The 23,791-nt window shown below is 48.2% G+C and overlaps 3 protein-coding genes across 3 annotated transcripts; all 3 read left to right on the top strand.

Annotated features, from left to right (window-relative positions):
• The first annotated feature begins 782 nt into the window (after positions 1–782).
• Positions 783–4,350, top strand: LOC124695129 (DNA polymerase delta small subunit). Its single transcript, XM_047228018.1, has 14 exons — positions 783–840; positions 928–1,057; positions 1,904–2,010; positions 2,108–2,231; positions 2,430–2,534; positions 2,646–2,761; positions 2,841–2,924; positions 3,008–3,076; positions 3,168–3,239; positions 3,337–3,428; positions 3,506–3,633; positions 3,811–3,912; positions 3,976–4,043; positions 4,242–4,350. The coding sequence occupies exons 1-14, from the start codon at positions 808–810 to the stop codon at positions 4,299–4,301; spliced, it is 1,290 nt and encodes a 429-aa protein (XP_047083974.1). The 5' UTR covers positions 783–807; the 3' UTR covers positions 4,302–4,350.
• A 747-nt stretch (positions 4,351–5,097) lies between these two features.
• Positions 5,098–6,425, top strand: LOC124695128. The gene is made up of 2 exons (XM_047228017.1): positions 5,098–5,261; positions 5,987–6,425. The coding sequence occupies exons 1-2, from the start codon at positions 5,131–5,133 to the stop codon at positions 6,261–6,263; spliced, it is 408 nt and encodes a 135-aa protein (XP_047083973.1). The 5' UTR covers positions 5,098–5,130; the 3' UTR covers positions 6,264–6,425.
• Positions 6,426–8,980: 2,555 nt separating this feature from the next.
• Positions 8,981–9,805, top strand: LOC124694514. The gene is made up of 2 exons (XM_047227498.1): positions 8,981–9,610; positions 9,716–9,805. Exons 1-2 carry the CDS (start codon positions 8,981–8,983, stop codon positions 9,803–9,805), a joined length of 720 nt encoding a protein of 239 aa, XP_047083454.1.
• Positions 9,806–23,791: the final 13,986 nt, after the last annotated feature.

Raw genomic sequence — 23,791 nt, 5'->3', positions numbered from 1 at the left:
GCGACTAGCGGCTGGCCGGAGCTGCGCCTGGCGGCGCGTCGTTGATGTGGTCGTGGAGGCGCATCGAGGCCGCACGTCCCGACGGAGGTTGGCGGTGCAGGGGGAGGAAGATGGGACACGGCGGGGTGGGACGACGCCGGTGGGAGAGAGGGAGGCGGGCTAGAGCCCGATGGGAGAGAAGGAAATGTGGGAAAATGAGGAGAGATTTCGTGCGGGGTGGGGGTCTAGGGGGCAGCTACAATATTTTGCGGGATTAGCTCATCCCGGATGAGCAGCGAAGCCCGATTTAAGCTTCGCTCCTTATCCTGTCTCTGGGTTCTTTTTCGTATCTCCTCGGTAGCGTGGAGATGGCACGGTCCGACCTAACAAACATCGGATCTCCGGGAAATATCGATTGGGAGGAGAATTTCTGAGTAGCTCCGGGCTGCCAAACACACCCGTAGGAATTGCTGCATATGATTGTTCGGCCACCGAGTCAGGTCTGTCTTATCGGGCCGGGCCGCGAAAGCGCTCGACCTTCCCATTCCATGCCCAACATGAGCCAGCCCAGCCGCCACCGTCACTTTGCCCCAGTGACGCCGCACCGCTTCCTCACCATCGACCTGCTACGACGCCGCTGCCGTTGCTACCTCCAAAACCAAACCACGGAGCGCGCCCCCCCCCCCCCCCCCGGCTAGTAAATTTGGGCGCGGGCGGGAGACGCGGAGGCGACGACAATAGAGAGACAACCAAAAGACCGCTCCAAACCCCCATCCCAAAACTTTCCCCCGCCGCCGCCTCCGCCTCCGCCGCCGCCGCGGTCTCGCCATGGAGAGGAAGCAAGCCGACTATGGCACCCAGGTAAGAACCCGCCGCCTCTTCTTCTTCCCCACCCCCGCCCCCTCGTTCTGGGCCTCGACTGATTCGGCGAGCGATGGCGCTTGGCAGGACGAGCGGTACATGATTCAGGGGGAGAGGTACCAGGGGCAGCAGTACAGCCACATCTACTTCACGCGCCTCCACCACATGCGCACCCTCCTCCACGCCCTCGTCCCCTCCCGCAAGCCCAACGTACCCGGTAACGCCACATTTCCTCCCCACTATGAAATGCTCTATTAGCCTCTTAATGAGCCCCCGTTTATGTTTCGTGGAGTTGTGCGTGGCTATAGTCTTCTGGAGAGGCCAATTTTGGCCTGAAATTGTGCCTAATGTGTTGCCGGATTTTGGTGCTGATGTGATATACTAGTATGGTTGATGATTTAGGGTTTCTCTGCTGATATGTGGCTCTCGAATCCATGAACTGTTGATGTTTTGGTGGTTCCAGAAACTTTAGTTCAGTGCAGTTTTCAGTGTAGAATATCAGGACCTTTCATCTCGGTTTAGGCTGAGCGGCTTTGGATACTGAAGGATCTTCCTTTGAGCTTGGTTTGGTGTTATTCCAGGGGTCTGGGTGCATAGATAATGTAGGCTGTGTGCTTTCATGAAGCTTTTCAACTGGTAATACCAAATGTCTTTATTCGTGGAAAAGTGAGGTTGGAGTGAAGACCACTTCACTTGGTTGTAGCGCTCTGTGGCATCGGTACGCTGCACCTGAATTAATGTTGCTTAGGACTTCACCGGCATTAGTACTCAGCATGCGTTCTTTGATCTTTCATGGTGTTAATAGTGTGCCTCCTTGTTAGCAAGACCATAGAATCGGATCTAGTTACGGGGCTAACAGATTCATATCTCTAACAGGATTTCGTTGTTGTTATGTAGTTACGTTTATTTCATGGTAGCGGATAACACAAGATGTGCTATCTTCTACTCCCTCCGTTCCAAATTAATTGACACCCAACTTTGTATAGATACACATCAATTCATTTGGAACGGAGGGAGTATGAATTAAGAGGGAGCCTATAAGTCATTTCCATTTATCTTGCAGTCACTACGGTGCTGGGGCTTGAAGAAGGAAAGGATTGCGTGCTTGTTGGAACTTTATTCAAGCACATGAAACTGAAACCTTCTATTCTTGATGAATACTCCAAGGAGGTAATCTACCATTAATATGGTGCTTCCACATGTTCATATATGGTATCCGCCTGTAATAGACTAAGGGCTTATGCATGAATTATCTGTTGTGCTGCAGAGGTCTGCGGTCCCTCTTGTTAAGCCACACAACTTCATGCATCCGGAGGACAATCTTATTCTGGAAGATGAAAGTGGAAGAGTTGCGCTTGCAGGAGCCATACCTCCAGCAGCTTATGTGACTGGTAAGTTTGACTGTCACTTCAAAACTGAACACACTGCAAATCAAATGCTTGTTTCGGCAGTGCTGTAGAATTTGTTCTGTTCTTTTGACCAACATGACATGTTTCTTGGAGTAATTTGTTTCGGCAGTGCTGTCGAATTTGTTATGTAATTTAACCAACATATCATGTTCCTTGGAAATAACACTTGATCATATCCAGGAGTTGTAGTAGCTCTCCATGGAAAGGAAACAAGTGCTGGCAACTTCCTTGTTGAAGATGTTCTTGAGGCTGGCCTTCCTCCTCAAACTGTGTTGCCTAGCATAAGTAATATTTTTTTTGTATCCTGCTTTGCTCATTTCTGATCATCTTTTCATGTTGCTATAAATTTCTCTTTGTGTTAAAATTGCTCTGGAATCACATTTATTTATGTTACAGATGAGGACAAGTATGTTGTATTTGTATCGGGATTAAGTGTCGGGAGCAGCACATTCAATCCTCTGCAGTTCCAACTTCTTATTGACCATATCACGGGGCATTTGGGTGATGAGAATGTAAGCCGTTTGTCTTTATGAAATGAGAATTGTTATAAGTGGCACATTATGTTTGATGATCTCCCTTGAAACTAATTAGGAGCAAACGGTAGCATCAAAAATAGTTCGTGTTGTGGTGGCTGGAAATTCAGTACATATTGCACCAAGATACTTGAATGGCCAGGTAATTGCATTGTCTGACCTTTTTTTTCTTTGGTACTTTGCTTATGTTTGCTGTGATAGTAGTATGCATCCTATATCTTTCAGACAGTAGCTGCAAAAGATCAACCCAGGATAGCTGAGCCAATCAAAGAACTGGACATAATGTTGACTCAGGTTTAACTGTTTTGCCTTTTCCTCAATTTTTTGCCAGTGCAACAGCTCCAGTCCCTGGTGTATATCTTGATGTAATTTATTTGCTCTGCAGCTTGTGGCGTCATTACCCGTAGATATAATGCCGGGCTGTAATGATCCAGCAAACTTTTCTTTGCCTCAGCAGGTGGGCATTGATGCAGATGAATACCTGTTGATTTGTATACTAGTAATAACCAAGTGTACTTTTTATGCATGCATACTCATATCTTACTTTATTGCAGCCTTTGCATAGATGCCTTTTCTCTGGAGCGTCCACCTATAATACATTTTCATCATGTCCGAATCCACATGAATTTGAACTTGACCATGTCAAGTGAGTGGCACTGCTTCTTTAACTTCATATAAGAGAAAGCAACTTGGAGATTTCTATTGAAGAAACTCTGTCTGTAGGTTTCTTGGAACATCTGGCCAGAACATAGATGACCTCTACAAGTACTCAGATGCCAAAGACAGGCTAGAATTCATGGAAAGGACATTGACATGGCGCCATCTTGCTCCGACTGCGCCAAACAGCCTAGGTAACTCATTAGACATTTCAACTACAGTGGTATGATGATATCGCTGGGTACAAAAAGGACCTAGTGTTGTTATCATTTATTTTATTTTACCTGAATTTTATGATTTAATGGACATTTGGTAATTACATTCTCTAAAGCTATAGATGAGATCCTTACATAGATATCTGTTTTGTCCAGGATGTTATCCATACACAGACAAGGACCCTTTCCTTGTTGAAAGCTGCCCCCATGTCTACTTTGTCGGGAATCAAGATAGATATGAATCTCGATTGTTGCAAGGTACTACTTCGTGCAAAATTTGTTTGTTGTTTTAGCACCCAACTTGACATTCTTGTTATCCAGGATCCGAAAAACAGCAAGTTAGGCTAATCAGCATTCCAAGATTTTGTGATACTGGAATCGCTGTCATGGTATGTACTGGTACCTCTACTCTTATGTTCTTAATCTAGCAATTTGTTTGCTTTGTTAGTTTTACGCAATAACTTTAGAGGGTAGCTATGAAAACATAAGTTCCATTTCTTTGTTATCTTTTTCTAGCGCGCACAATCAAATTTTATATGCAATTTTCGATCGTATTTGCTAACAAACATATATGTATGTTAATACAGCTCAATTTGAGGAACTTGGAATGCACCACCTTGAGTTTCTCAACAAGCTTTGATTCCTGACTTTGCCCTCTATGGAGTTCGAGAGGACGCGGTCTCTGGTGTAGTGCTACTGTGCCCACCTTAATCCTGAAGTTTAAGCTTTGATGAGGGAACACACACTATGATGTGATCCGCAGAAGCTCATGTAAAGGTTCCCTCGGAAGTTGGAAGGATGTAATCTGTAGCTCATCAGTTCTTTGTTAGATGTGTCGTGACCTAGGTTTCGTTTCTCCAATTAGACGCCTATGCTTCAATGCAGCTAACAAACGTTTCGCCAGTCTGTATCAGCTGATCCATTTATCAGATCTTGTATGAGTACTATTTCATTTGCCATCATGAAATGTATCAGCTGTTGGAAACAAAACAAAAAACGTGCTGTGTGGCATGCTTGCCTGGAAACTCTGGTAGCCTGGTACATGTATCTCCGTATCAGGGATTCCGGGAGCAGAGCCTTCACCAGGTGCCAGGAAATGGATTATAGAATCACAGCTTGCAATTCTTATTGTTGGTCGTTTGTACCCTCATAGCAATTTTTTTCCGATCAAACAAGCCATGCTATCTAAATCTTTTCGATCATGAAACGAAATTGTCTGGCTTCTAAAGTGCTAACAAGCTACTATCTCCATTTTTTATATTTTGTAAAACGCCTCCTAATCTGAATCCCCGCAACAAAAAGAAGCATCTCCTATAATAAAAAATGCCCGCAGCAAACAGAAAAAAGCATCTCCTAATCTGAAAGTCCTGTTCTGTGGCTGCAGGTCGTTCACAGCAAACTGACAAAACAATAGTACCAAGATCCATCCAAAACCTTGGCGGACCAGCATTTCTCACTCCATCTCCCCTCTCCACCATGGCCGCCCTCTCCCCCCACCTCACCACGCCCCTCCCTCTTCGTCCCTCTCCTCGCCGGCTTTCGCCCGCGGCTTCCGCAGCCTCCGTCCTCCCGCCCCGAGGCGCCCGCGTCGTTCCCCGTCTCTCCAGGTGCGTGCCGCATACCCTCCCTCCCTCACCCCCACCGTTCTTACCTTAGCATTCTGGTGGGCATTGGTCGCTGAGGGGGACCGATTTCCATCTTGATTAGTTATGCCCTTTCTTAACTCGCGTAGAGCTCGGCCTTGAGAGACCCAGATTTCGCCAATAGTTTGTGTGATCTGTAGATTCACAATGGCGCAGAGATGGACTGAACAAGCCGATGACATATGCTCTCCCTTTTGCCTGATTCACTGCTATTGTGTACCGACCGCAGTCGTAGGATTACATAACCTAGGTATAGTGATCTGAACATGCTTCGTTCGTGATGTATTGATGTCGATTGGGGGGGACGAATTTTAGTCAGTATAAGTATCCTTGTGTTGGCTTATCTCATACACCAGTTCAAATTTGCCCTGTGTGCATCTGCTGCCTTGTGAAAGTGTAATAACTATCATCTAGAAAGAGTTTAAACTCATTGAGAAATGAAATTGGGAGCTCTGATGCTTCTTTACACTGAAAAAAACTTGATTAGGAAAGAATCAACAAGTCTGCTTGAAGCTTCAGTTGCCCCTTTTCCTGTGCGACAGACAGCATGCCATTTACAAATATTTGAGCCGTGGCTGACGCGGTCGTTTGTTGAGAGACTATGATAATAGGACTTGCAACTTGCTCGTTAGCGATTTGGCAAGGACACCCATCAGTATTAGTATCACTCTCACTGTTTCGCGCTGCAGGCATCCTGACCCTTTGGCAAGAAATTCTGGGTGGTTTGAGAACGCAACAAGGTTGCCAGGACGGCGCCCTAAGAAGACTCTGTTTGCATCAGAGACAGATTCTCCTAGCACTGGCAGTCCGAAACAGAGCAGCGCCGGCGACAGCTCGAGTCCTCCAGATGGCCCACCCGTCCTCACCATTCTGGCTGGTATCATCGTGTTCTTTCTGGTCTTCTGGGTGATCGGATCGATTTTCACTTCGATCGTTGGTTTGTTCTTTGGGGCTGCGAAATCTTAGAAGTTTAATCTTAGGGTAGCTCTTCATCTTTCCAGCCGTGTATATACATTTCATGGACTGCTGTTGACGGTCCTGGATCATTGCATCCTATGTTGTCGTTTCCAGTTGATTGTCTTGAATAATTGTACTCCATATTTCTAGTAAAAGCCATGGATTATTGCATTTCATTCTGTTATTTCTAGCCATATATGGCAAATTATGTTTTGTGATATTATTTCGAGATAGACAATACTCCCCCATTCCCACTTCTTCTGAATGGATGTGTTTACAAGGGGGATTTTTTGGTAACACTTTCTGTTGCATGCCTTTTTTTCTGTTGTTGCTGCCACCATTGTACAAGCATAGACATTTTTCTTATTTTTTTTTTTTGAGAAACACAGTACAAACGCAGGCGCTCACATACACGCGCATACACTCACCATTAGAAGCGATGTCATGGCTACATGCACGGGCTCTGTCTTACTCGGCATTTCATTTTTCGGAGCCTGGACATCAGAACTCACTTCTAAACACCTAGGAAAATTCTTGTCTCCAAATTTCAAAAGATTATTAAGCATGTAGAGAAAGGATACAAGCATCTGCATTTAAAATTTGAAACTTATGACCATTTGCGATCTTGTAATTCTTGCACCGTTCGCAAATTGCAATAACTTGCTATGAAAATTTACAAGAGTAAGTTTCTGGCCTAAAGCTACATGCATGATTTTTTCTTCATATTTTTCTTTGAAATTCGTAGTGCGATTTTCACAAGGTGTTCAGAAAACTGTTACTCAAATGCTCAATCGGGTTACTACTTGTCCAATGGCATTGGGCGTCATAGCAAGGCGCCTCAGGCCAGGGCATCGTGCTATATGGCACGACAACTAGCTCTATCAAAGGCATATTGCTATCAGCCATGTCGCTCGAGGCTAGATAGCACAGCGCCCCAGGTCCGCATTGTCATGGAAACAAGGCATTTTTTGAAAAGAAAAATTGAGATTCAGTCCATTTTGTGCTGAAATTTCAGAAAAAAAACTACTCCGTATGTTTTTTTTTGAAACGTGGGCAAAAGCTTTGCCCATTTCATTGATTAAGAAAGGAGTTTTTGAAACGTGGGCAAAAAACTATGTTTTTGCATTTTCACTAGAAATGGAGGATGATAGCTGGCGCGAATCTGATGAGAAGTTGGGTCAGGTTGTCGCTGCACAACAGGAACCGAGCCTTTGTACTCGGAAGCACAGGAAAGGGAGAGCTATTACTCGCTTGGAGCCGCGTCAGCGTGCATGTGCGGTACACGACCAAGAAAGCGAGATGGGCGGGTGTGGCTCGACTAGGACTTGAGCTGGTCTAGTTCGGTCCGGTCTGATCGGGAACTGGCGGTCAAGACCGACGAGCCAGACGACCCTCCGCCCACCTGTATAATTAAGTGGCAGAGAACACAGAACTTAAAATAAAAATCAAACAAAAAAGGGCGATCAAACTTCCCCCAAAAAATTCCCCTGCCCCCTCCCTCTTTTAAATAGTCAAACATCCCGCCTCCCGCTCCCTCCTTTTTTCTCCTGCTCGCGATCACAAGCACATGAACATCCGATGACAGCAGGAAGATTATCTGATGCCTCAAGACTAGAAGATCGACCCGAGCGAATGATGATGTAGTCCATCTGATGGCCCTCTAATTCAGCTACTCCGTCGTTGGCTCCTTCCCGCTGCCTCTCGCCGGAGCACGTAGTCACCACGGCGTGCCAACTTCCCTCATTTAGACCCCAAGAGCTTCGGGTTCAACCAAGGTCGATGATTCCTCCACGAGGCTCAAGAAACGGTAGGAGCGAAAACATTTTGTACAAAACTTTTATATTTCTAGTGAACTTATCGTTATCATACTATAATTCTATTGAGCACAATTTCAGATTACTTGGATTTCTTGATTAACCAAATAACATTATTTGTCGTACAATTGTGATAGTACATAACGCGTAATTCTCTTGTGCGAATTTAAATTTATGCTGCAATAAAGTTTTCCTTAAACTATCTTTTCATATTGCTAAAATTATAAGGTGTATTTATATATGTATGTATATATGTTTGGTGGTGTACATTGCTATGCACACATATGGGGTCTATAAATGTACAATCAGATAAATATCTTAGTCGTTGTTCTCGTTTATTGTTAGGTACTTGTACTTATAGAAGCTTCTATCTATTGCCGCGATGTATGCCTTAGAGTTTACATGTCACGATTTACAGGATCTGCTAGAGTCTTGGTATATGAAATCTGATCGGCTCGCGTTTACCACGATCTATACTTGAAAGTTTACAAGTCACGATTTAGGGTGTTATCACTCTAAACGTAGGCTTACCATTTACCAACCAACACCACTGCTCACAACGTTTGTACTACTGGGACGCACAGGAAAGAGAGTTACTCGGTTGGAGCAGCGTAAGAGAGCATCTGCGCGCGGTACACGACCAAGTACTCCCATGAGTGATGAGCGCCGTGCATCAGCACACATTTAATTACTGTATGTCATCGCTATCGCCAGCAGATGTAGCCTCCTATAACGGCCTGAATCATGGACGGGCAAGTGATGAGTGATGACAGATCGATTAGATTCCCTGCCGTTTTGCTCACGGGCGCAGTAAATTCTTTCCCAGCATCGTCATGGCGACCACACGATCACATCCGGGCAAAAGCGCTCACTCCCATGCGAGTGATGCCGACCACGACCGCACCAGTGACGATGGGCCTCCCACCGACCCGCGCTCCGCAACGGCTATATTCCAGCTCGGCCTCGCCTTCCCCGCGCTTAAATCCCTCGTCCTCCTCCCGGTCTCCCGCTCCCACTCCACTCGATCGCCACCTCCTGCTCCCCAACGGCTACTGTGCCATTCAATCCCTCCCAATCTCCTCCTCTGACCCGGCCAATCCAATGGCGACCACGCCGGCGCGGCAATCGCAGAGCGGCGGCGGAGGCGGCGGGACGGCGGTCTCGGTGCAGCACGTGGCCAAGGCCTCCTCCGACGAGCTGCTCCGCAAGTTCGCCGACCCGGACGACGACGCCAAGAAGAGTCTGACGCCGCCGCGCCGCAGCCTCGCGCTGCGCCGGAAGCGCTCGTCCCGCCGCGTGGCGTCGGGGCTCTCCGCGCGGGACTCCGACGCGGCGGGCACGGACCTCGCCGCGCCCAAGCGCCGGCGCAGCATCGGCGGGTCCACGGACTGGAGGGCCGGGCTGCTGCTGCCCACCACCACCACCGGGCCGTCAGCCGTGCGCAAGGGCGCCGGCGCCGGTGGCGCGCGCCGGGGTGGTGGTGGTGGTGCCGGTCGGCTCGACGAGGCTGGCATCGCCCTCTTCCTCGCCGCGCTGGAGCGGGTAAGCTAACACTGCTAGTACTAGCTCCTCACCGAGCTTCTATGTACTCTCTTGTCTTGTCTGATTGCGTCCGCTAATGCTGGATTTGATTATGTGCTTGCTCAGACGTGGAGGAAGACGGTGCGGGGCGCGTCCAAGATGTTCGTCGAGAGGCACCGGACCAGCCACGTCCAACTCATCAGCGACATGGTCTGACTCTGACCAACCAGACTCAACCTCTGGCCACCATCTTCTGATCGATCGACCTCGGCCGCTCAAGGCCGACAATAGTTTCTGCGAATCGAATTCGTTCTAGTTCTAGCGCAATAAAATGGCACGCAAGTACCAAGCCAATCGAACCTGCCATGTTCCTCCGGGCTGTTCAGCTTCTTCCTTGCCGTTGCCACTTGCCAGTGTGTTTGCTTACGCTCATTTGTTCGTCGTCCTCAGCGACTGCATTGTAAATTCAAGTTTGCAATTTTTTTTTTCATACTAGTGCTGTGCTAACTGAGTACTCACCTTAGGCAGTAATACAGTTTACTTCTTTCCAGATTGTGCATTTTTCCCTCATGTGTGAGTTACAAGTAACAACTAGAGGAGACAGGGGAGGGTAGCTGCCAGTGCTTCTTTTTTACTGGCTGGCAGTGGTATTGTCATTTGTCAAGTGTGAATGTGAATTAGGCCTTCCACTTCGTCTGTTGGGCTACAATACAGTTGCTGCGTTTAGGCCTTACAGGCCATTCTCTTTTGACAGTGTAACAGACTGACAGTGCTATTATGAAAGTGTGAGTGTGATTAGGTCTTAGAGCATCTCCAACCGGGCGACCCAAACGGACGCGCTGGGCCGTCCGTTTTGGGCCGTTTGGGTGGCCGAACGGACACCCGGACAGCGCCCCGCGTCCGCGTGTCCGTTTGGGTCGCACGCTGCGCCCAACGCGCGGACGCACCGCATATGGAAATTAAAAAGGAAAACAGCCAAAAATAACATTTAACTAGTGGTTAATTAAACTTAGCCCTATTTTGGGCAATTTTTACACAAAAGAAAGCCATATATGGGCTTTAAACTAAAAAAAAAGAAACCCTAGACATGGTTTGCGAGCACGGTGGCCGCCGGCAGTACTACCCCCAGTAGTACTCGTCATCGTCGGCGTCGATGACGACGACGCCCCCCGGCGGCGACCCGCTGTTCCGGCTCGACACGCCGGAGGGCACCGGGACTCCGGCCGGGGCTCCCACTGCGCCCTTTCCTAGGCGGAGTGCGCGTTCGGCGGGCTCGCCGGCACGCGCAGCCGTGCCCTCTGCGCGGACTCCCGTCGGAGCCGCTCCTCCGCCGCGGCCTCGCGTGGCCGGGCGCTCCTCCTCCGCGCGCGGCCTGCGTGGCCGGGCGCTCTCCTCCGCCGGGCGCGCGGCCCGGCGCTCCTCCTCCTCCCGGAGCGCCGCCCGACGCGTAGCCTCCTCCCCGACGGCGCGCCGGCTCGAGGAAGGCCCACGCGTCCGCCCGGGCGTCCTCCTCGGGCCTTCCGGCCGCCTCCTCCGAGCGCGGAGGTGCGCAGCCGCCTCGGCGAGGTGCGGCCATTTGGCCGGCCTCGTCGAGGTCTCGCCTGCTCGCGGGACGCCGCGAGCGCCGCCCGCAGCCTCCGGGTCGTTCTCCTCCTCCCGGGGCTGCGGCTGCGGCCGGGGCCGGGCGCGGGCTCGTTGATGTAGAGGCCGCCGGGGCGGCGGCCGGCCCGCCTAGCGCCTGTGTGCTCGGCCGCGCGCGAGGCCGCGCCGTCGCGGATGTGAAGCATGTGCGCCGGCGCGCATCGTGCTCCACTCGAACCACAAGTCCCAGTTGGGACTTGCGTCGCCGTACGCGGGGTCGTGCCGGAGGTCCGCCGGCAGCTGAGCGCGGCGCCTCCGGATCTCGGCGTAGCGGGCGCGGCCGGAGCCCGGGATGGGCGGCACCGAAACCCGATCTGGGCTCGGGTGCCGCCCGGTGGGGAGGTGCACGTCCCCACGCGCATTGGGACGCCGGCGTCCCGGAACATCCGCGCCACCGCTACGGTGACGTAGATCCGCTCGCGTCCGGGAGCGCCGCGGCGGCCCCATTGCGAACGCCGGCGGCGCGACTTGCCGGCTGCCGCCGGCCTCGTGGTCGTTGGCGGACGGCTCGAACTCGCGCTCGGGGCCATGGCGGCGCGGAAGCTTCGAGCTCGCGCATGCGGCCGGAGTGGAAAGTGGGGACCGGATAGGGACCGTCCCCTTCCCCGATCCACATTTAATAGGACTGGGGCACCGACAGGTGGGCCAGCCACGCGGACAGGGCGGACACGCGAGGACGCCGCGTGCCATCCGCGGCCACGCAAACCCGGCCCAGATTTGGCCGGGTTTGCGTCGTTCCGGACGCCGCGGCCGTCCGCTTTTGCGGTGCGTCCCCGCGTTGGGCCGGGTTTTTGTCCGTCTGGACCCATCCGGACGCGCGGGCGCGGGATGGGTCGCCGCGTTGGAGATGCCCTTAGACATTTCTGTTGGGCCTGTAGGGCCTGTAGGCTACACAGAGTGTTCATCTTTTCCACATCATGTTTCCGCAAGGACACGAAAACCAAAGCATCACCGTCTACTAGTACTGGGAAAAGGAATCTACATTCCTACAATAACATGTACTGTGAGCATCGTGATATGCTCTCCTGGTTGCCTGATGTATCGTGCACACGCTTTGCTGTGGAATCTGATTCTTCCTGTGTTCGTGCTGGCATGCTCCATGCTTCGCTTATTCTCTGGCGTGCACACCTTCAGAATGAGATGTACAAGTATGATGTGCTGTATCTGAATTCTGAACTCTGAAGGAGCAGGAGTAGAAACACACAAAAAGTTCTGAAGTCTAGACAGAGACGTGCACGGGTCCAGGCAGGCTTACCCACCATCGATAACATGCTGCTACAAATTGCATGCGCACCATAAAGATAAAGCTCTCCACCTCTTTACTCTCAGACTCAGTAGCAAAGCTTCTTTCAGGACCCTGCTTTTCTTATCTGCCAATATGCTCGAGAGGTTTGGCGTGAGCTCAAGAAAACCTTGTGCGGTTGATGCGCGCAAGGGTTTTATTACTCTACTACTAGCCCAAAGGACTGAGTTTTTTAATTTCTTAGGGAGAGCTTGGGAGATCGATCTGATTTTGCTAGCTGTGACAGTTTGGCATCTACGGGATACTCCAAATGGGGTTGAAAACGGTGAAATTTTGAAAAATCCCAACAATTGAATGCTGAAACTTTACAATAAAAGGTTATGTGCACAGGCCGGGACACTCCCTATTTCGAATTTTTTTATTAGGGCTGGGTCCCAAACACGGGTGTATCCATTTCTTCACCTTGATGGTCGCCACCACCGAACACTATTTTCGTGTTCATCACACACGGGGGTAGGCGTCTGTGATGATCAGGAGTCACATCGGTACGTGCTTCATTTCCTGCAGTCAAGTCTTTGATAAGATTACGGCGCAAGAGTTAGATGAAGCACCTGCCATTAGGCGTGCATTGGCCCTTGTTCACGAGGAAGGCTTCCGACAAAATCGCCTTGGCTTTAGACTATTGATGATCAACTATCCATGTTAAATTAGGTCTAGTAGGTATATAATCTGTCATGCATATGTATATGTACGCGTATATACGCATGTATTTGTATGATCACCCATATATATAGAAGAGACATGCGTGCATTGCACCCACGAAAAACCCTAAAATCTTTTCTTGACTTGGTATCAGAGCCGCCTGGCTCCTTCCGCCGCCGCTAGCTAGCCGCCGCCGCGCCTAGTCCACCGCCGCCACCGCGATCTCGCTCGCCGCCGCTGCTGGGATGGCCCATCATGCTTCCTCCAGCCTCGCGCTGATGTGCTCCTCCAACGCCAGCCTCTCCACCACTGTGGCTGGCCCCGTCATCGCGCTGCCGTACGACATGGCGGCAGTCCCGATTCTCCCGGCCATCGCCGTTCGCTTGAACGGCAGTAACTTCATGCTGTGGAAGGCGCTCGCCCTTCCCAACTTCGCTGGAGCACGTATTCACGGCTTCCTCGACGGCTCGGCTCCGGTGCCGCCGTGCACCATCCGGGGAGGCACCGGTGACGCCGCGCGCGACGTTGCTAACCCCGCGTACGCGGAGTGGTGGACCTTGGACCAGCGCGTCCTCGGCCACCTCCTCGGGTCGATGCACGAGGACGTCTCGGCCTAGCTCATCGGCTGCACAACGGCTGCGGCGGCCTGGAGCGCCGTCCACACCATGTTCTCCGCCGAAAACCGCGCCGGCATCCGTGCTCTTAGGCGCGAGATCCAAGGACTGAAGAAGGGAGACAAGTCCGCCGGCGAGTATATGCAGAAGGTGAAGGCCCTCGCTGACGCCATGGCCGCCGCTGGTTCCCCTCTCCGCGATGACGAGATCATCGACTACATGCTCACCGGGTTGGGAACCTCGTTCAACCCGATCGCGGCGTCTATGGACTTCGCGACTACGCCTGTCACGCTGGCCATGTTCTACAAGAACGTCCCCAACTATGTGGGCCTTCAGAAGCAACAGCAGGCAGATCCCGAGGACTGGACCTCCTCGGCTAACGCTGCATCTCGCCCCTACACCAACAACTCTGGGCGTGCGAGCAACTCGTCTCGCCCTAGCGGCGGTCGTCCCGCGGGTGGTGGCCCTGTCCAAGGAGGCTACGAACAGGGGTCTGGCGGTCACGGTGGAGGTGGCCAAGACCGTCGTCGCAACGACGGCAATGGCGGCAACAACGGCCGCAACTGAGGACGTCGCAAATGGCGCCCCCAGTGTCAGATCTGTGAGATCTGGGTGCATGAGGCGAGTGACTGCCACCGGCGCTATGATCAAAAGCAGCGCACCGGCAACTCTGCATCGACATCCTCCAACGACCAATACTGGCACCTCGAATCTGGTGCCTCCGATCACCTAATGAGTGATCTCGAGCGTCTCCATGTTCATGATCGCTACCACAGGAAGGACCAAGTTCAGGTGGCCAACGTTGCAGGTTTGTCTATTTCGCATATTGGTCATTCGTTCTTACCTGGTTCGTCTTTGAAACTGAAAAATATTCTTCATGTTCCACATATTCATAATCATCTCCTTTCAGTTTATCGTCTTGTTTCCAACAATAAAGTATTTGTTGAGTTTCGTAAGTTCTTTTTCCTTGTAAAGGACAAGGTAACGAAGAAAATTCTGCTACACGGTAGAAGCAAAGACGGACTGTACCCCATCCCGTTTGGTCGAGTTCTTCCTCCATCGTCGCGTCGGGCGTCCTCCGGCGTGAAGACCTCTTCGCCTCATTGGCATCGTCGCCTTGGTCATCCCACCAATAATGTCGTCCAAACCATTGTTAGGCAAAATGATTTAGTGTGTTCTTCCAATAATCAGACTTCAGTTTGTGATGCTTGTCAGTATGCCAAAAGTCGACAATTGTCTTATAATAATTCTCATCGTGTTTCTAATGCACCTCTTGAGTTAATTCATTCGGATGTATGGGGTCCAGCTATTGCATCCTCGGGAGGATATAAATATTATGTTAGCTTTGTCGATGATTATTCCCATTTCTCTTGGATTTATCTTCTCAAACACAAGTCTGATGTTGAGCATGTCTTTTACACCTTCCACGCGCATGTGGAACGTTTGTTGAACAATAAAATCAAAACCGTTCAGTTGGATTGGGGTGCGAGTATCATAAGTTTCACCGCTACTTCCAGCGTCTTGGCATCTCCCATCGCGTCTCGTCTCCTCACACATCGAAGCAAAATGGGATTGTTGAACGCAAACATCGCCATCTGGTGGAGATCGGTCTTGCTTTGCTTGCGCACTCTTCCCTTCCACTTCGGTATTGGGATGAAGCTTTTCTCACCGCGTGCTATCTCATTAATCGCATGCCTACACCTGTGCTCCAGCAAGATACACTTCTCTTTCGGCTTCTTAAAGTCCAACCCAACTACACTTTTCTCCGTGTTTTTGAATGCGCTTGCTGGCCTAGCTTGCGGAAGTACAATGCTCGCAAGTTGTCTTTTCGATCCACGATGTGCGTCTTTTTGGTTTATAGTCCGATGCACACGGGGTACAAATGCCTATATCGTTCCACGGGCCGTATTTATATTTCCTGTGATGTCATCTTCGATGAGTCCGTCTTTCCTTACTCCACTCCCAGTGTTACCGTCGATGTCTCCACTTTGAAACAAGCGATTTCGTTTCCCTGCGATGAACCGGTTACGAGTGACTATATGCGCAAATATGACTTATCTCATTTGCCGATTGATGTGCCTAGTAGTTCTTCTTGTGTGCAGGAAATCGTGCCGGAGAGCTCCTCCTCTGTGATTGACGTGCATGGGGCGGCCATGCATGGCACGCGCCCCGAGGTGCCCCGTCGTCAGCCACGGGCTCCACCCCCGCCGCGCCTTCTGCTGGGCCGTGTTTGCCCGCAGCTGGGTCGTGCCCGTCGCCAGCTGGGTCGCCTGCATTACCAGCCGAGCCTCCATCGCCTGCACTGTCGTTAGTTGGGACAGTGTCGCTCGCATCGCCCGCGGCGTCCTCTCCTGCTCAGCCCGCGTCACCTCCCATCGAGAGCACTACCACTCCCTCGACTGTGACGCCTTCGGTTGTGCCTACACACACCATGGTCACTCGTACGCGTGATCACACTCGCTGTGCCAAGGAATACACGGATGGTACCATTTGCTATGATGCATCTCGTCGGGCTTTCTTTGCGACCCCGGCGTCTCACCATGATGCACTTCATGACTCAGCGTGGCGTGATGCTATGACTGAGGAATTCACTGCCTTGCAGCAGACACATACCTGGAAGCTTGTCCCTCGTCCTCCAGGTGTTAATATTGTTGGCAGTAAGTGGGTCCTCAAGACCAAGCAGCGACCAGATGGCTCCGTTGATAAGTACAAGGCGCGTCTCGTTGCACGTGGCTTCACTCAGCAGCACAATATCGATTATGGTAACACTTTTAACCCGGTCGTGAAGCCAGCCACAGTTCGTCTGGTTCTCTCTCTTGTTGTGTCGAGAGGATGGAGTCTTCGACAGATTGATGTCAGTAATGCATTCCTTCATGGCTTTCTTTCGGAGGATGTGTATATGCAGCAGCCGCCTGGTTTTGAGGATGATCGGTATCCCTCTCATGTGTGCAAGTTGCAACGGGCTCTCTATGGTCTTAAACAGTCGCCTCACGCCTGGTACGCTCGTTTGAGTGCTCTACTTCTGGATCTTGGTTTTGCCTCTGATACGTCCAATTTGCATCACTATTTTATATCATAATTTGCTGTTATTCATTGATATCTTTCATATTTGGATATAATACTTATGTTATTTCATCTATTTTGCATGTTTCATGATTATTGGAGGATCGCGCACCAGAGCCAGGATTCTGCTGGAAAAAGCACCGTCAGAATGCAATATTTCGGAAGATCAACAATTGACGGGAATTTCACGAAAACTCCTATTTTTCCAGATGACGAAGGGAGCCAGAAGGGGGAGAAGAGGGGACCCGAGGTGGGCCCACCCCATAGGCCGGCGCAGCCCAAGGCCTGGCCGCGCCGCCCTATGAGGAGGGGGCCCACGGCCCCTCTCGCCTCTTTTTCTTCGCGTACTCCTTCGTCCCGAAAACCTAAGCCGAGGGGGTACGTCGCGAAGAGTCACAGCCGCCTCTCGCGGGGCGGAGAACACCGAGAGAGAAAGAGCTCTCCGGCGGGCAGAAATCCGCCGGGAAATTCCCTCCCGGAGGGGGAAATCGACGCCATCGTCACCGTCATCGAGCTGGACATCATCTCCATCACCATCACCATCATCTTCATCATCATCACCGCCGTCTCCACCGCTGCACCTCGTCACCGCTGTAGCAATTTGGGTTTGATCTTGATTGTTTGATAGGGGAAACTCTCCCGGTGTTGATTTCTACTTGTTATTGATGCTATTGAGTGAAACCGTTGAACCAAGGTTTATGTTCAGATTGTTATTCATTATCATATCACCTCTGATCATGTTCCATATGATGTCTCGTGAGTAGTTCGTTTAGTTCTTGAGGACATGGGTGAAGTCTAAATGTTAGTAGTGAAGTATGGTTGAGTAGTATTCAATGTTATGATATTTAAGTTGTGGTGTTATTCTTCTAGTGGTGTCGTGTGAACGTCGACTACACGACACTTCACCTTTATGGGCCTAGGGGAATGCATCTTGTACTCGTTTGCCAATTGCGGGGTTGCCGGAGTGACGAAACACTGAGCCCCGTTGGTATATCGATGCGAGGAGGGATCGCGGGATCTCGTAGTTTAAGGTTGTGGTTAGATTTATCTTAATTACTTTCTTGTAGTTGCGGATGCTTGCAAGGGGTATAATCACAAGTATGTATTAGTCCTAGGAAGGGCGGTACATTAGCATAGGTTCACCCACACAACACTTATCAAAACAATGAAGATTAATTAGCCGTATGTAGCAAAAGCACTAGACTAAAATCCCGTGTGTCCTCGAGAACGTTTGGTCATTATAAGTAAACAAACCGGCTTGTCCTTTATGCTAAAAAGGATTGGGCCACTCGCTGCAATTGTTACTCTCGCACTTTATTTACTCGTACTTTATTCATCTGTTACATCAAAACCCCCGAATACTTGTCTCGTGAGCATTTACGGTGAATCCTTCATCGAAACTGCTTGTCAACACCTTCTGCTCCTCGTTGGGATCGACATTCTTACTTATCGAAGATACTTGCGATACACCCCCTATACTTGTGGGTCATCAAGACTATTTTCCGGCGCCGTTGCCGGGGAGTGAAGCGCTATTGGTAAGTGGAATTGGTAAGGGAAATTTCTACTTGTTTGTGCTGATTTTATTTCGCTGCTTGCTATAACTCATTATGGAGAGATCTTCTCTTGAGTGTTTATTTGGGAGATCCACTACTACGCAAAGGTAGTGGATGAGGCGCCGAGTAAGGAAGAATTACCATACAAAATACCTATGAAAATTATTGAACGTGTAGTGGGTAACTCAGTTATACGGGGATGGAACTGTCCACCCCGGAGATCATTTACTGTTCTTACATGAATTATGCGGTTTATTCAAGTGTGCAGGTATTGCTATGGATGAAGTGAGGAAGAAACTATTCTCCATATCGTTGTCTGGTAAAGCGGCGCATTGGTATAAATTACTGGATAATGGGGATTCTCTTGAATGGAATGATATTGTGCCCTGGTTTTATTCTAAGTTCTATCCTCCAAGTGAGATTCACAAAGATCGGAATCGCATATATAATTTTTGGCCTCATGAAGGAGAAAGTATTGCCCAAGCATGGGGGAGATTGAAGTCTTTAATGCTCAAATGCACCATTCATGAGCTTCCTGGTAATATTATTATTGATAATTTCTATGCAAGACTTTCTTTTCAAGACAAGACCTTGCTTGGATACTTCTTGTTCTGGATCATTTACACGCAACAAGGAAGAGTTTAAAAGGGACCTTCTTAATCGGATCCAAGAAAATACCGAAGGATGGGAGAACGACAAGGATAGAGAATCGGGTATAATTTATGATTATAAATGCATTGAAGCTTTTATGGATACTTGATAAATTTCGTAATATGAGTGCTACTTATGGTCTTGATTCTCAAGTTGCTTGCAAATCTTTATAAAGCTTTTGCTTCTCATTAAGAATTGCCTAAGAAGAACTTTGATAAGTATCATGAACCGTATAAAGATAAAATTGATTCATCTATAAATAAATGTGTTGTAGTTGAAGCTGTTGATCATGTTATTCCCGAAGCTTATATTGAAAAAACTCCTTTCCCTCGCTAAAATGAAGGAGTACTCGTTATAAATAGTGCGGTTCATAAAAGTGAAAAGAAACCTATAGAACTCTGAAGAACAAATAAAAGTTGAACCTCGTTGTTGCAATTGTTAAAGATCTTGTGACTCGAAAATGTAGAAGATGGTCATATTATTTTCTCGTGAAGATGCTTCTAATATTGTTTCGCATCCTAATAAGTCTAGGAAAGCTAGTGTTCCTATGCTATCTCGTTAGAATTGGTGATCATTGTTATTATGGATTATGTGATATTGGTGCAAGTATTAGTGCTATTCCTTATGAGCTTTACACGGAGATTATGCACGAAATTGGTTCTTGTGAACTTGAAGATATTGATGTGGTTATTCGGCTGGCTAATAGAGAAACTATCTCTCCAATTGGTATTATTCGAGATGTTGAAGTTCTATGTGGTAAGATTAAATATCCCGCTGACTTTTTGGTACTTGGTTCTGCTGCTAGTAAATATTGTCCTATCATTTTTGGTAGACCTTTTCTAAATACATGTGGAGCTATTATAGATTGCAAGAAAGAGAAAATTTTGACTAAATTTGCTGGTGAATCTTATGAGTTTAACTTCTCTAAATTTACCAAAACTCCTTATAAAATTGACTCGCCTAATAGTGATTTTAAAGTTGAACAAGTGTGCATCTATTGTTCTTGCTCCTAATAATCCTTTGCAGCAACATTTGGAGAATAGTGAGAGTGAAGTTTTTAGGGAAGAAAGAAATGAGCTTGATGAAATTTTCCTTCGTCAACCTATTCTTAAGCATGATTTACCGGTGGAAGATCTGGGTACAACACCACCACCAAAGGAAGATCCTGTCTTTGATTTAAAACCATTGCCTGATAATCTTAAATATGCTCATATTGATGATAAGAAAATATATCCTGTTATTATTAGTTCTAAGCTTCCAGAGTTTGAAGAAGAAAGGTTATTGGAAATATTGAAGAAACACCGAAGTGCTATTGGCTACATGATACGTCTCCGACGTATCGATAATTTCTTATGATCCATGCCATATTATTGATGATACCTACATGTTTTATGCACACTTTATGTCATATTCGTGCATTTTCTGGAACTAACCTATTAACAAGATGCCGAAGAGCCGATTGCTTGTTTTCTGCTGTTTTTGGTTTCAGAAATCCTAGTAACGAAATATTCTCGGAATTGGACGAAATCAAGACCCAGGGTCCTATTTTGCCACGAACCTTCCAGAAGATCGAAAGGGATACGAAGTGGGGCGACGAGGCGCCGCCACCATAGGGCCGCGCGGCCAGAGGGGGGCCGCGCCGCCTATGGTGTGGGCCCCTCGTCGGCCCTCCGACTCGCCCTTCCGCCTACTTAAAGCCTCCGTCGCGAAACCCCTAATGCGAAAAACCACGATACGGAAAACCTTCCAGAGACGCCGCCGCCGCCAATCCCATCTCGGGGGATTCTCGGAGATCTCCTCCGGCACCCTGCCGGAGAGGGGATTCATCTCCCGGAGGACTCTACACCGCCATGGTCGCCTCCGGAGTGATGAGTGAGTAGTTCACCCCTGGACTATGGGTCCATAGCAGTAGCTAGATGGTTGTCTTCTCCTCATTGTGCTTCATTGTTGGATCTTGTGAGCTGCCTAACATGATCAAGATCATCTATCCGTAATACTCTATGTTGTGTTTGTCGGGATCCGATGGATAGAGAATACCATGTTATGTTAATTATCAAGTTATTACATATGTGTTGTTTATGATCTTGCATGCTCTCCGTTATTAGTAGAGGCTCTGGCCAAGTTTTTGCTCTTAACTCCAAGAGGGAGTATTTATGCTCGATAGTGGGTTCATGCCCGCATTGACACCTGGGACAGTGACAGAAAGTTCTAAGGTTGTGTTGTGCTGTTGCCACTAGGGATAAAACATTGGCGCTATGTCCGAGGATGTAGTTGTTGATTACATTACGCACCATACTTAATGCAATTGTCTGTTGCTTAGCAACTTAATACTGGAAGGGGTTCGGACGATAACCCGAAGGTGGACTTTTAGGCATAGATGCGGTTGGATGGCGGTCTATGTACTTTGTCGTAATGCCCAATTAAATCTCACTATACTTATCATGACATGTATGTGCATTGTTATGCCCTCTCTATTTGTCAATTGCCCGACTGTAATTTGTTCACCCAACATGCTTTTATCTTATGGGAGAGACACCTCTAGTGAACTGTGGACCCCGGTCCATTCTTTAATACCGAAATACAAATCTGCTGCAATACTTGTTTTACTCGTTTTCTCTGCAAACAATCATCTTCCACACAATACGGTTAACCCTTTGTTACAGCAAGCCGGTGAGATTGACAACCTCACTGTTTCGTTGGGGCAAAGTACTTTGGTTGTGTTGTGCGGGTTCCACGTTGGCGCCGGAATCTCCGGTGTTGCGCCGCAATACATCCCGCCGCCATCAACCTTCAACGTGCTTCTTGGCTCCTCCTGGTTCGATAAACCTTGGTTTCTTTCTCGAGGGAAAACTTGCTGCTGTGCGCATCATACCTTCCTCTTGGGGTTCCCAACGAACGTGTGAGTTACACGCCATCAAGCTCTTTTTCTGGCGCCGTTGCCGGGGAGATCAAGACACGCTGCAAGGGAGTCTCCACTTCTCAATCTCTTTACTTTGTTTTTGTCTTGCTTTATTTTATTTACTACTTTGTTTGCTGCACTTATATCAAAACACAATAAAATTAGTTGCTAGTTTTACTTTATTTACTGTCTTGTTTGCTATATCAAAAACACAAAAAAATTAGTTTACTTGCATTTGCTTCACTTATTTCATCATGTTTCCTTTTAATTTTACCACAAAAAACATACCGGTAGGACGCGGGTCTATAATTGGGAGAAACAATATAGAAGAATTTTTCACCCATGTTAGTACCGTTGAAGATTTTGAAGATAGACACTTGGTAGAACTTGCTCCTACTTATGAAATTGCTTCTGCTGCTTTAGTTCGCATGTTGGAAACTAAATTTGTTAATCTCAATCCTATAATCCAACACATGTTTCTTAAACTTGGTGATATGGAAGAGTGGGAAAAGAAAGATTTTGTTTTAGAAACCCTTCTTAGAGAATTTGGTGGTCTAGCAAGAGAGGCTAGAAAGGTCTTCGCTAAATTTAATATGCTTGGTTCTCATACTAATTTTGTTGGTCTCCTTGAAAAAATGGACATGGATAGAATAAGGTACACTAATAATGCTAATGATGGTGGGGAGATCAAAGCACCAATACCATGTAAACTCCTAGCTATGAATGATGCACTAGAAAATAACTATGCTTGGCTTGTTCCCGAAAATTTGTTCGATGAGAGTAGCAAGCCCAAGACTAATGAAAAGGGAGACGCTGAAACTTATGTATCCAATATACTATGCATGGTTGAGAAAACTCCAAACCCCGCTGTAGGTGCACCACCCTTCGATAACACTTGAGATACACTTTACGCGCCTAGGCTGAAAGGCGTTAAGAAAAGCGCTTATGGGAGACAACCCATGTTTTTACTACAGTATTTTTGTTTTATATTTGAGTCTTGGAAGTTGTTTACTACTGTAGCAACCTCTCCTTATCTTAGTTTTGAGTTTTGTTGTGCCAAGTAAAGTCTTTGATAGTAAAGTAAGTACTAGATTTGGATTACTTGCGCAGTTCCAGATTTCTTTCGTCGTCACGAATCTGGGTCTACCTCCCTGTAGGTAGCTCAGAAAATTAAGCCAATTTACGTGCATGATTCTCAGATATGTACGCAACTTTCATTCAATTTGGGCATTTAATTTGAGCAAGTCTGGTGCCCTAATAAAATCCATCTTTACTGGATCTGTTCTGTTTTGACAGATTCTGCCTTTTATTTTGCATTGCCTCTTTTGCTATGTTGGATGAATTTCTTTGATCCATTAATGTCCGGTAGCTTTATGCAATGTCCGGAAGTGTTAAGAATGATTTTGTCACCTCTGAACATGTGAATTTTTATTGTGCACTAACCCTCTAATGAGTTGTTTCGAGTTTGGTGTGGAGGAAGTTTTCAAGGATCAAGAGAGGAGTATGATGCAATATGATCAAGGAGAGTGAAAGCTCTAAGCTTGGGGATGCCCCGGTGGTTCACCCCTGCATATTTTAAGAAGACTCAAGCGTCTAAGCTTGGGGATTCCCAAGGCATCCCCTTCTTCATCGACAACATTATCGAGTTCCTCCCTGAAACTATATTTTTATTCCGTCACATCTTATGCACTTTGCTTGGAGCGTCGGTTTATTTTTGTTTTTGTTTTGTTTGAATAAAATGGATCCTAGCATTCACTTTATGGGAGAGAGACACGCTCCGCTGTAGAATATGGACAAGTATGTCCTTAGGCTCTACTCATAGTATTCATGGCGAAG

Source organism: Lolium rigidum, chromosome 3, assembly GCF_022539505.1.
Source record: "Lolium rigidum isolate FL_2022 chromosome 3, APGP_CSIRO_Lrig_0.1, whole genome shotgun sequence".
In the NCBI taxonomy this organism is placed as follows: domain Eukaryota; kingdom Viridiplantae; phylum Streptophyta; class Magnoliopsida; order Poales; family Poaceae; genus Lolium; species Lolium rigidum.
Note: the sequence above shows the minus strand (reverse complement) of the source record. Positions and strands in the feature narration are given on the sequence as shown.

Bases quoted from the DNA above. Each gene is read 5' to 3' on its own strand.
- LOC124695128 (XM_047228017.1), top strand. From the start codon at position 5,131: ATGGCCGCCCTCTCCCCCCACCTCACCACGCCCCTCCCTCTTCGTCCC. The intron at 5,262-5,986 runs GTGCGTGCCGCA...TTCGCGCTGCAG, and splicing joins GTCGTTCCCCGTCTCTCCAG to GCATCCTGACCCTTTGGCAA.
- LOC124694514 (XM_047227498.1), top strand. From the start codon at position 8,981: ATGGGCCTCCCACCGACCCGCGCTCCGCAACGGCTATATTCCAGCTCG. The intron at 9,611-9,715 runs GTAAGCTAACAC...GTGCTTGCTCAG, and splicing joins TCCTCGCCGCGCTGGAGCGG to ACGTGGAGGAAGACGGTGCG.
- LOC124695129 (XM_047228018.1), top strand. From the start codon at position 808: ATGGAGAGGAAGCAAGCCGACTATGGCACCCAG. The intron at 841-927 runs GTAAGAACCCGC...GGCGCTTGGCAG, and splicing joins AAGCCGACTATGGCACCCAG to GACGAGCGGTACATGATTCA. The intron at 2,232-2,429 runs GTAAGTTTGACT...GATCATATCCAG, and splicing joins TCCAGCAGCTTATGTGACTG to GAGTTGTAGTAGCTCTCCAT.